At 51.0% G+C, this 12,500-nt stretch overlaps 1 protein-coding gene across 1 annotated transcript in view; it reads right to left on the reverse strand.

Annotated features, from left to right (window-relative positions):
• Positions 1 to 10,847, reverse strand: part of LOC141773330 (CDK5 and ABL1 enzyme substrate 2-like) — a 33,197-nt gene extending 22,350 nt beyond the window's left edge. Inside the window, exons 1-2 of the mRNA XM_074645237.1 lie at positions 10,798 to 10,847; positions 10,131 to 10,735 (exon numbers count right to left, since the gene is read on the reverse strand). Coding sequence (XP_074501338.1) covers positions 10,131 to 10,711 — 581 coding nt within the window. The 5' untranslated portion in view covers positions 10,712 to 10,735; positions 10,798 to 10,847. The remainder of the gene's footprint in view (positions 1 to 10,130; positions 10,736 to 10,797) is intronic.
• Positions 10,848 to 12,500: the final 1,653 nt, after the last annotated feature.

The raw sequence follows: 12,500 nt of genomic DNA on the forward strand, positions 1-12,500 counted from the left end.
CTACTTAGTTCGGTTTAGTAAAAACATGGTGGTCTGGGTTAAAAGAACTACAGAAGTTCACCTGACAAATAACTCAACGTTGACTTCTGGTTTCAGACGGGAAACGTACGCCGATTTCCTGGTGAGAGTCCACCCCTTCCTCCTCCCTTCACAGCTACACGCCGCACGGCGCTCTACATACTTCCTGTTTCACGGATAGGTGGATTACATACCAACTGATGTGGTGGATATAGACATGAACTACAGAGCATAACCAGCCTGAGAGAGTTCAGCTCTGATACCAAAGGAGAGTCCGACATGTTTAGACAAACACACACACTGATGTCAGTCAGATTACATCTGTGTGTGTGTGTGTGTGTGTGTGTGTGTAATCAGTGTTTCTTGTTGAATCTGATAAGTTTTCTGCTTCAGGCAACAAGTTCAGCTCACAGTTTCAGGAACAAAGCAGCTCAGTGTTCATAGATGTGAAGGAGTTTAACAAAATAACAGTAAGAAACACGGTTCCACAGACTGTAGCCGTGGTAACGGTCACAGGACGGGACTGAAGACATTTCAACGTTCTTTTAGCCTGAAAATTGTTAATTTCTGGTGATAAATGTTAGTACAAACTTTCAGAGCTTCAGTTCCTCATTTGGTGGATATTTACTGAGAAGCTCTGGTTCCTCCTCCTCAGGTTTAACACAGTAACTACTCCTACGCTTCATCTCCTCCAGGCTGAACAGGAACCTCTGAGACTCTTTCATGAATCTTTATAATGAGAGTCTTTAGGGCCTGATGTCATCGGGGGAAACGCCTAATCCTAATTTAAACCAGGAACAACCCTCATTACATCAGTCTACGACGTCATTGACTCCATGATGTCAGCTGGGGAACACATGACCTCTGTAGGGGAGAGGTCAGGTCCTCACCTGACTGACAGGTAGGTCAGCAGAGTCTTAGTGTGTTCCCTGCTGGGTCAGTCACAGGTTAACCTACACTGATACACTGGTACCTTCAGTCCTACCTGATATTACTGCAGGTTTACCTTCACACAGCTAATAATCAGCTACTAAACACCCGTACAGAGATCTGGATGCACTTCATCTCATGATCAGTTGAAGTTAGCCTGCGCTCTTTTAATTACAACACGGCTTATTTAATTAAAGTGTTTTATTAGGGGTGGGAAAATAAATGGATTCATCTATGTATCGAGATTTTTTTTTTATGATTTCAAAATGGACGTTTTAATGCCAGAATGGATCTATCTGCTTCATCTGAGTCTCTGTGGAGGTAGAAGGAAGTTACCGCTTTTATTGTGGTAGTCTGAGTAACGTGACGTCATATCCGTTCCGTATCTGTCAACCGAAACAAACCTCAGAGAGTCTAAAACGTTGGAGGGTCAGCGTGGATACGACCTGCACCCTCCCATGTTAAATCCAGCGTGGTAAACACTACACATCCAGTAAAGGATGGAAACACTTTGGGTTTCACACATTGACAGGAAAAGCAGAGCTAGACAGAGCAGAGCTAAAGCTGCATGCTAACTCTGTCACCGACAGGAAACGTTATGGTATGGCGGTAACGTGGCGGTGAAGCCGGCCGTCGCTCTCGTCTCCGTGGTCAAATGGTCCGACGCTACGACTGTAGAGCACCCAGATGCTGACATTTATGTTCTCTGCATTGAAACGGCCCCGATGGAGCTGACCATGGATGGATAAGTAACAAATAAGGTGTTAACAAAGGGAACTGTATATACTAAATACATCTATGGAAATCAGACTGATGGATTATATTCACCAGAAGTATAAAACATTACATGTCCCTTATAAATTAAAAAGCAAATCCTACTAATCTGTGAGGGAAATGTCTTTATTCTTTGATTTTTGGGTTGCTGTAATCAATAATTTCCTGACAATGATCCTGATCTATTTGACTTCAGGACATCTCTGACTACAGACATGCTGAAAATCAAACATTTTACTGGATTCATTTAGAGATTTTACAAAGTTAAAGTTAAAGTCCGGAGTGCTCACATAAAGATTTAGTGAACTACTTGTGTACTGTATATATCTGTATATATCTGTATATATCTGTATATATCTGTATGTTTCTATTTACTGGCTGTAGAAATAAATGAATCTAGTCTCAGAGTCTCAGAGTGAGTTCCTGTTGGCTGGTTGGTTAGCCGGCTGGCAGAACTTCACATGCCGAGCTACAGACAGCGAGGCTAAACAGAGCGTGACTGATGATCGGATCTGACGGCGGTCTAATTCATCACACCAGGAAGTGTGTAGGTGACGAGAGACGGCCGCTCTGGTTAACATTAAACCGCTTCAGTCCGACCAACCGTCAGCACAGGAAACTCAACAGCAGCTCCTTCAGCCAGAGCTCTCCCTTTAACTAGACTAGAGTTCTACATCAGTACAGCTATAACTCAGAGACATCAGTACATGAGTCTGTTATACGTAGCAACGGACTTTTATACGTAGCGATGGTCTGCTATACGTAGCGACGGTGTGTTATACAAAGCAACAGTCTGTTATACGAAGCGACGGTCTGTTATACGTAGCGACGGTGTGTTATACGTAGCAACGGTCTGTTATACGTAGCGACGGTGTGTTATACAAAGCAACAGTCTGTTATACGAAGCGACGGTCTGTTATACGTAGCGACGGTCTGTTATACGAAGCGACGGTCTGTTATACGTAGCGACGGTGTGTTATACGAAGCGACGGTCTGCTATACAGAAATTACAGACCGCAGAATGCCGTGATTGACCAATCAGAATCTAGTATTCAATACAGCCTTGTAATAATCAATAATAATAAGCAGCACTTTGCAAATGAAGACTTTTTTTTAAACCTCACATAGCAGTCTTCTTGTCACTAAGTGTGAATTAGACTCATCGGTAACACTGACAACAACCATGTGGGCCTGAAACACAGTGAGATATAATAACACAGTGAGTGTTATCCTGTTATTATTATAATAGAGTGGATGAAGTGACAGAGCAGGAGCTGTAGTCTGACTGATGAGCTGTTATCTGCTGGTCACTTCAGCCTCTTGTTAGGTGTAAATAGGTTAAGCAGTCATTATCACAGCGGGGGGGTGGGGGGGGGTGGGGTGGTGACATTCTCCGGGTCTGACACGCTGCCAACACGGTGACAAAGCTCATCCATCCATCAGAGTCTGAACCACGGCCACATGAGGACGCTTAAAGGGCAACTCTGGTATATTTCAACCCGGAGCCTTTTTCCTCATGTGTTTGTGTCTCAGTGTCTAACGGGGACAACTCTTCCTGAAACAAGGGATGCACCGATACCACTTTATTTCAGACCGAGTACAAGTACTTACATTTGGGTACTCTCCGATACCGAGTACCGATACGAGTACATCTCTGTGCCAAAAGACCCTCGTTAACAGCCAGCTGGAGGGTGTGAGCGACACACGGCAGGCTGGGGAGTCCTGTATACAAGGTGGTGCGCCGCCACCAGCTCTAGGTGCGGTTGCGACTGCAGTGCGCCCGAACCGCGTTGTGCCGCCAGATCCGGGTTCGGACCACGTAAAAGGCGCCAGGGGTCTGCGGCGATGTCGGCAACCCACCCGACCCGTCTTGAAACACGGACCAAGGAGTCTAACGCACGCACGAGTCAGAGGGTGACAGCAAAACCCCGTGGTGCAATGAAAGTGAGGGCCTCTCCTCTCTCACTCCTCACTCCTCTCTCTTCTCTCCTCTCTCTCACTCCTCTCTCACTATTCTCTCCTCTCCTCTCCTCTCTCTTCTCTCCTCTCTCCTCTCTCACTATTCTCTCCTCTCCTCTCCTCTCTCACTCTCTCTTCTCTCCTCTCTCTCCTCTCCTCTCACTCCTCTCTCTTCTCCTCTCACTCCTCTCTCCTCTCTCACTCATGTTATCACACCGCCGTCTTCTGTCAACAGGTCACATGACACGATGACAAACAGGAAGTGAAAGGTCAGAACAAGGTCTTATTTCTCTGTAGTTCCCCATTCCATGATGTGGTCATACTCTGATAAGAACAGTCTGCGTCCGTCAGTGACAACACTGTTAGTGGACGTAAACTGACGGTACGGGGTTGAACCAGATGATCACATTACAGCTGGTTACAGCGTTCTCCATTAATACTGGACCAGTTTAAAAAGGGTTGTCTCCGTCAGTCACTTATAATTAAGGTGGGGTTTGGACAATACACTAGGGATCGACCGATTATCGGCCTGGCCGATATTATCGGCCGATATTCCGCATTTTGCTGGTCACATGTTGCTGTGGGATGGCGTTCCATTCCTCAACCAGGATTGGTTGCAGGTCAGCCAACGAGGTTGTGTGTTCCCTCAATGATGTCACTGGCAAAACAAGGCTTGTCATCATTGAAGGCCATCTCAATGCAGTGAGATATCGGGATGAGTCTCTGCAGCCAGTGGTGATCCCATATCTCCACAATCTGGGACCTAACTTCATCCTCCAAGATGACAACGCCCCCCCCCCCACAGAGCCAGGGTTATCACAGACTACCTCCACAATGTGGGAGTAGAGAGAATGGAACGGCCTGCCAAGAGTCCACACCTCAACCCAATTCAACACTTGTAGGATCAGCTTAGGCGTGCTGTACGTGTTAGAGTGACCAACACAACCACGCTGGCTGACCTGCAACCAATCCTGGTTGAGGAATGGAACGCCATCCCACAGCAACGTGTGACCAGGTTGGTGACCAGCATGAGGAGGAGGTGCCAGGCTGTTGTGGCTGCGTATGGATCTTCCACCGCTACTGAGGCTCCTGACGGTGGATTCAATGAATAAAGTGTAAAATTGCCAATATGTCTCGTTTGTTCTTTGTTACTGATAGAGTTCAATCATCCAATCCACCAAACAACTCACAACAAGAGTCAATACCAACAGGAGAATACACTGTTTACCATTGGCAGAGCATTTTGGAACATTTTTCTTGGGCGCTCCCCGCATAATCAGCTGTGCTGCTCATCCCACAAATGCATGATCCTTACAAGTGTGACATCATTGTGAAGGTAAATAAACAGGCTTTCCAACCATGTAAAATACAATGACCATTAGCATTGATACAACAGAGAAATAATCCACCAAACACAAGTTTACTAACTATTTTTCTATCAGGATCATTGTCAGGAATTATTGATTACATTTATTAACCAGCAACCCAGAAATCAAAGAATAAAGACATTTCCCTCACAGATTAGTGGGATTTTCTTTTTAATTTATAAGGGCCATGTAATGTTTTATACTTCTGGTGAATATAATCCATCAGTCTGATTTCCATAGATGTATTTAGTATCTACAGTTCCCTTTGTTAACACCTTATTTTGAAAAGCGGACGTAGTCCCACGTGTCTACTTCCTGTAACTTCTCCAAGGTGGTCTCTAGCTCTCCCGTCAGCTCCGTTCTCTTTATCCATCCATGGTCAGCTCCATCGGGGCCGTTTCAATGCAGAGGACATAAATATGTACACAGATATATCCATTCTGGCAGTAAAACATCTAAAAAAAAATCACGATACATAGATGAATGGATTTTGTTTCCCACCCCTAACAGTTATTATGAATTCATCCCTCTTCTTGATTTATCTTTCTGTTCTCAGCCAACTCAGATCTGTCTCTCTCTCCGTCTCTCTCTCCATCTCTCTCTCCGTCTCTCTCCGTCTCTCTGGAGAGAGAATCCAGACTAATCCTGAGTTACTGTAGTAAATATTTCTGGGTTACTGTGCCACTGAACACGGCTCCACTTCATGTCATCTGTTAGCGGTTTTAACCGTCCTCAGGTTCACTTCCTCTCAGCTCCTCCAGCAGACCACTACTTTTAACATGATGTTTCCTGTGACACTATGAGATCGAGCTCACAGTTATTAACAAGGCTGACAATAAACATATGATTGGTATTCTTGCATTATATGATGTATTTATAAGAGATAGATATGTTTGTGCTTTTAGAGGGGGGAGGTGGAGGGTTGTCTCATTCAGACTGTCAGATAAACTGTTCTGTCCAACTCTCTAATAAACACTGATGCTGTTTGATATTACAGGATCAGATCAACTCAGACTCACAGATGCTTGTTAGTTTAGAGCTCTAGAAAAACAGCACAAAATGCACATTATCTGTATTAAATGTATTATCTGTATCAGTATTACAGTGAAACAATGTGCCTGAAATGACCATAGTCCATAGGTATGAGCGTCCTCTAAAGTATGGGTACAGATACCCAAACAATACTTTTCAATACCATATAAAACAAAATCCATTCACATATATATCATGATGTTTCTTTTTATGATTTCTTAACAGACGTTTTAACACCAGAATGGATCTATCTGCTTCATCTGAGTCTCTGTGGAGGTAGAAGGAAGTAACCGCTTTTATTGTGGTAGTCTGAGTAACGTGACGTCATATCCGTTCCGTATCCGTCAACCAAAACAAACCTCAGAGAGTCTAAACCGTTGGAGGGTCGTCGTGGATACGACCTGCACCCTCCCATGTTAAATCCAGCGTGGTAAACACTACACATCCAGTAAAGGATGGAAACACTTTGGGTTTCACACATTGACAGGAAAAGCAGAGCTACACAGAGCAGAGCTAAAGCTGCATGCTAACTCTGTCACGGACAGGAAACGTTACGGTATGGAGGTAACGTTACGGTATGGAGGTAACGTTATGGTATGGTGGTAACGTTATGGTATGGAGGTAACGTTATGGTATGGAGGTAACGTTATGGTATGGCGGTAACGTTATGGTATGGAGGTAACGTTATGGTATGGTGGTAATGTTATGGTATGGTGGTAATGTTATGGTATGGAGGTAACGTTATGGTATGGAGGTAACGTTATGGTATGGTGGTAACGTTATGGTATGGTGGTAATGTTATGGTATGGCGGTAACGTTATGGTATGGCGGTAACGTTATGGTATGGAGGTAACGTTATGGTATGGAGGTAACGTTATGGTATGGTGGTAATGTTATGGTATGGTGGTAACGTTATGGTATGGAGGTAACCTGGCGGTGGAGCCGTCCCCCCGGTAGAAGGACCGTCCCCCGGTAGGAGGGCCGTCCACCGGTAGGAGGACCGTCCTCCCGGCCCCCCGGTAGAAGGACCGTCCCGCGTTAGTAGGACCGTCCACCGGTAGAAGGACAGTCCCCCCGGTGGAAGGACCGTCCCCCCCGGTAGAAGGACCGTCCCCCGGTAGAAGGACAGTCCCCCCGGTGGAAGGACCGTCCCCCGGTAGAAGGACAGTCCCCCCGGTGGAAGGACAGTCCCCCGGTAGAAGGACAGTCCCCCCGGTAGAAGGACAGTCCCCCCGGTGGAAGGACCGTCCCCCGGTAGAAGGACAGTCCCCCCGGTGGAAGGACCGTCCCCCCCGGTAGAAGGACCGTCCCCCGGTAGAAGGACAGTCCCCCCGGTGGAAGGACCGTCCCCCGGTAGAAGGACAGTCCCCCCGGTGGAAGGACAGTCCCCCGGTGGAAGGACAGTCCCCCCGGTAGAAGGACCGTCCCCCGGTAGAAGGACAGTCCCCCCGGTGGAAGGACAGTCCCCCCCGGTAGAAGGTCCTCCCCCGGTAGGAGGACCGTCCACCGGTAGGAGGACCGTCCCCCCGGTAGAAGGACCGTCCTCCCGGCCCCCCGGTAGAAGGAACGTCCCCCCAGTAGGAGGACCGTCCCCCGGTAGAAGGACCGTCCTCCCGGCCCCCCGGTAGAAGGAACGTCCCCCCAGTAGGAGGACCGTCCCCCCAGTAGGAGGACCGTCCCCCCGGTAGAAGGACCGTCCTCCCGGCCCCCCGGTAGAAGGAACGTCCCCCCAGTAGGAGGACCGTCCCCCGGTAGAAGGACCGTCCCCTGGGTAGAAGGACCGTCCCCCCGGTAGAAGGACCGTCCACCGGTAGAAGGACCGTCCCCCCGGTAGAAGGACCGTCCACCGGTAGAAGGACCGTCCCGCGTTAGAAGGACCGTCCCCCCGGTGGAAGGACCGTCCCCCCCGGTAGAAGGACCGTCCCCCGGTAGAAGGTCCTCCCCCGGTAGGAGGACCGTCCACCGGTAGAAGGACCGTCCCGCGTTAGAAGGACCGTCCCCCCGGTGGAAGGACCGTCCCCCCCGGTAGAAGGACCGTCCCCCGGTAGAAGGTCCTCCCCCGGTAGGAGGACCGTCCACCGGTAGGAGGGCCGTCCACCGGTAGGAGGACCGTCCTCCCGGCCCCCCGGTAGAAGGACCGTCCCGCGTTAGTAGGACCGTCCACCGGTAGAAGGACAGTCCCCCCGGTGGAAGGACCGTCCCCCCCGGTAGAAGGACAGTCCCCCCGGTGGAAGGACCGTCCCCCGGTAGAAGGACAGTCCCCCCGGTGGAAGGACAGTCCCCCGGTAGAAGGACAGTCCCCCCGGTAGAAGGACAGTCCCCCCGGTGGAAGGACCGTCCCCCCCGGTAGAAGGACCGTCCCCCGGTAGAAGGACAGTCCCCCCGGTGGAAGGACCGTCCCCCGGTAGAAGGACAGTCCCCCCGGTGGAAGGACAGTCCCCCCGGTAGAAAGGACCGTCCCCCGGTAGAAGGACAGTCCCCCCGGTGGAAGGACCGTCCCCCCCGGTAGAAGGACCGTCCCCCGGTAGAAGGTCCTCCCCCGGTAGGAGGACCGTCCACCGGTAGGAGGGCCGTCCACCGGTAGGAGGACCGTCCTCCCGGCCCCCCGGTAGAAGGACCGTCCCGCGTTAGTAGGACCGTCCACCGGTAGAAGGACAGTCCCCCCGGTGGAAGGACCGTCCCCCCCGGTAGAAGGACAGTCCCCCCGGTGGAAGGACCGTCCCCCGGTAGAAGGACAGTCCCCCCGGTGGAAGGACAGTCCCCCGGTAGAAGGACAGTCCCCCCGGTAGAAGGACAGTCCCCCCGGTGGAAGGACCGTCCCCCCCGGTAGAAGGACCGTCCCCCGGTAGAAGGACAGTCCCCCCGGTGGAAGGACCATCCCCCGGTAGAAGGACAGTCCCCCCGGTGGAAGGACAGTCCCCCCGGTAGAAAGGACCGTCCCCCGGTAGAAGGACAGTCCCCCCGGTGGAAGGACAGTCCCCCCGGTGGAAGGACCGTCCCCCGGTAGAAGGACAGTCCCCCCGGTGGAAGGACAGTCCCCCCGGTAGAAAGGACCGTCCCCCGGTAGAAGGACAGTCCCCCCGGTGGAAGGACCGTCCCCCCCGGTAGAAGGACCGTCCCCCGGTAGAAGGTCCTCCCCCGGTAGGAGGACCGTCCACCGGTAGGAGGGCCGTCCACCGGTAGGAGGACCGTCCTCCCGGCCCCCCGGTAGAAGGACCGTCCCGCGTTAGTAGGACCGTCCACCGGTAGAAGGACAGTCCCCCCGGTGGAAGGACCGTCCCCCCCGGTAGAAGGACAGTCCCCCCGGTGGAAGGACCGTCCCCCGGTAGAAGGACAGTCCCCCCGGTGGAAGGACAGTCCCCCGGTAGAAGGACAGTCCCCCCGGTAGAAGAACAGTCCCCCCGGTGGAAGGACCGTCCCCCCCGGTAGAAGGACCGTCCCCCGGTAGAAGGACAGTCCCCCCGGTGGAAGGACCATCCCCCGGTAGAAGGACAGTCCCCCCGGTGGAAGGACAGTCCCCCCGGTAGAAAGGACCGTCCCCCGGTAGAAGGACAGTCCCCCCGGTGGAAGGACAGTCCCCCCCGGTAGAAGGTCCTCCCCCGGTAGGAGGACCGTCCACCGGTAGGAGGACCGTCCCCCCGGTAGAAGGACCGTCCTCCCGGCCCCCCGGTAGAAGGAACGTCCCCCCAGTAGGAGGACCGTCCCCCGGTAGAAGGACCGTCCTCCCGGCCCCCCGGTAGAAGGAACGTCCCCCCAGTAGGAGGACCGTCCCCCCAGTAAGAGGACCGTCCCCCCGGTAGAAGGACCGTCCTCCCGGCCCCCCGGTAGAAGGAACGTCCCCCCAGTAGGAGGACCGTCCCCCGGTAGAAGGACCGTCCTCCCGGCCCCCCGGTAGAAGGAACGTCCCCCCAGTAGGAGGACCGTCCCCCCAGTAAGAGGACCGTCCCCCCGGTAGAAGGACCGTCCTCCCGGCCCCCCGGTAGAAGGAACGTCCCCCCAGTAGGAGGACCGTCCCCCGGTAGAAGGACAGGAACTCAGCGTGTGTCTTACCTTTGTCTCGGCTCTGAGGACACCGAGTTGCAGCTCTGGACAGACAGCAGCGTGGATGACTTCCTTGGTCCCAGCGGGGACGGCAGCAGGCTGGCGGTGGACGGGGACCGGGACGGGGACGGGGACCGGGACGGGGACGGGGACAGCAGGCTGGACCGGGATGGGGACGGGGACAGGGACAGCAGGGTCCTGGTCCCCGGTAGAGGAGACGAGGCTCTGCGGGCTGTGTCCTCCAGCAGCAGCTCGGTGGAGGACGGGTCCGACGGGTCCGACGGCAGGACCAGGATGGGGGGGATGCTGAGGAGCCCCGGTCCGGTCCTCGGTGCTGGTACCAGGGACAGGGTCTGGGTCTGGTTCCCGGTGCAGGTGAAGGTCCCGTAGCCTCCGTTGGTCCCCGGTAGCTCTGAGCTGGTCTCGGGTCTCTGTGTCTCTGCGGGTCCAGCGGGTCTTCCGTCCAGAGAGATGTTGCTGAGGAACAGCAGCGCGGCGGCTCTCCGGCGGGAAACCTCCCGGCTCCGAGGACCGGAGACCCGGGGACAGAACGGCTTCTTACCGCTGACCGCCGTCACCGCCGCGGCCATGGTCTCTGTCTGTCCTCTCTGTGTCTCTGTGTCTCCTCTCTGTCTCCGTGTCTCCGTCCTGTCCTCTGTGTCTCCTCTCTGTCTACTCTCCGTCCTGTCCTCTGTGTCTCCGTGTCTCCTCTCTGTCTCCGTCCTGTCCTCTGTGTCTCCGTGTCTCCTCTCTGTCTCCGTGTCTCCTCTCTGTCTCCGTGTCTCCTCTCTGTCTCCGTGTCTCTGTCTCTGTCTCCGTGTCTCTGTCTCCGTGTCTCTGTCTCTGTCTCCGTGTCCTCTCCGGACGACCAGCTCGAGACAACTGTCAAATCCCTTTTAGCGGGCGCGGGACTGCTCTATGCTCCTCCGCTCTGATTGGTCCAGACGGGAATACGTGATGACGTACAGTATCACCACGCTGTATACTCTACTTCCTCTTCCAGGAATGTAAACATAGTGACCACAAAACTATAAACAATAGAATGTACTATAACTACTAAATACTGCTATTATGTTTATTATTATTAACAGAGAATGTAAATACCGTATTGAGGCCTCTTCACCATTACTCTGCTTATTATTGTTGTTTATCTTAAAGCAATAAAAGCTGAAAACAATCTAACACATGATGGAAGCTAGGAGGTATTTCTTACAGCTTTGTATCAGAGAGTCGTATTTTAAAACATTTTACAGTTTCTCTCGTTCATTTTGGCTCAATTCTCATCAGATGAGAATACATTTTATGAGTTCAAATCTCTGAACAATTAGTTTGTTGTTCACAACAGATTAGAATTTCTCATTCAATCAAGCAAATTGTACGTGTGTTGGTACATGTGTGCAAATAGTAAAATGTTTGTTATTTGCACAATAACCACGTGCACACGTCTTATTGATTAAAACTGATGAGTTGATTCTCAGCGAAACTGTCGTCCTCTTCACAACTTCTAAACACTCTTTCATCATTTGAGCCGTCACATGCAAAGTTATCTATTCAATTATTAAAATTCAATTAAATGCATTTTTTATATAGCATCAAATCATTACAGAAGTTATCTCTAGACACTTAGAGCAGGTCTAGACTGCATGGTCTCTATACTTTAGAGATTCCCCGTGAGCATGCATTCTTATGCGACAAAATCTACCAGACATACATACGTACAATTAGTTGATTTTTACTGAACTACAACAACTTTTTTAAAAATGTGCAAAATGTTTGCTCACTGAATATGACTTTACATGAAAGCTCAAATGTGAATTATGTGTTTACAGTACCTGTAACACATCGCTACACATATCAGTTACTGTAAACACAAATGTGCACATCCTGTTTCTCTGTGTACTGTAGACTATAGTATGGACTTTTCCCAGTCTAATTTTAATTGCTGCTGAAATGTGAATGTAAAAAGCTCAGTGCGATGCACAATAACCTTCAGGTAGACTAAACTGACAGACCGGTAATAATAATACAGTACAGTATACAGTATAATACAGTAAGTAGTCTGTGTCAATGAAAACAAACGGCCAGGAACGGCCGATTAAATCAAGCTTTAACCACCATTTGTTCCTGTTGGATAAACAATAAAATAAATAAATAATCCCTGTCCTATTATTATGCAACTAAAGCTATAACATATGGTTTCAGGCTGATTTATTATTTTATTCCTTGTCTGTTACTGTTTCCTGCAGAGTGTGTGTAATCCCTCTGTACTGTACATCTCTGCTCTATCAGGGCTGCTGATGCATGCACTGAGCTGTCACTGCAGCTCTGCTGACAGCAGCTCTGATTGGCTGTTGGACCTTTGTTATGAAACCTCAGTGG

This window comes from Sebastes fasciatus, chromosome 8, assembly GCF_043250625.1.
Source record: "Sebastes fasciatus isolate fSebFas1 chromosome 8, fSebFas1.pri, whole genome shotgun sequence".
In the NCBI taxonomy this organism is placed as follows: Eukaryota; Metazoa; Chordata; class Actinopteri; order Perciformes; family Sebastidae; genus Sebastes; species Sebastes fasciatus.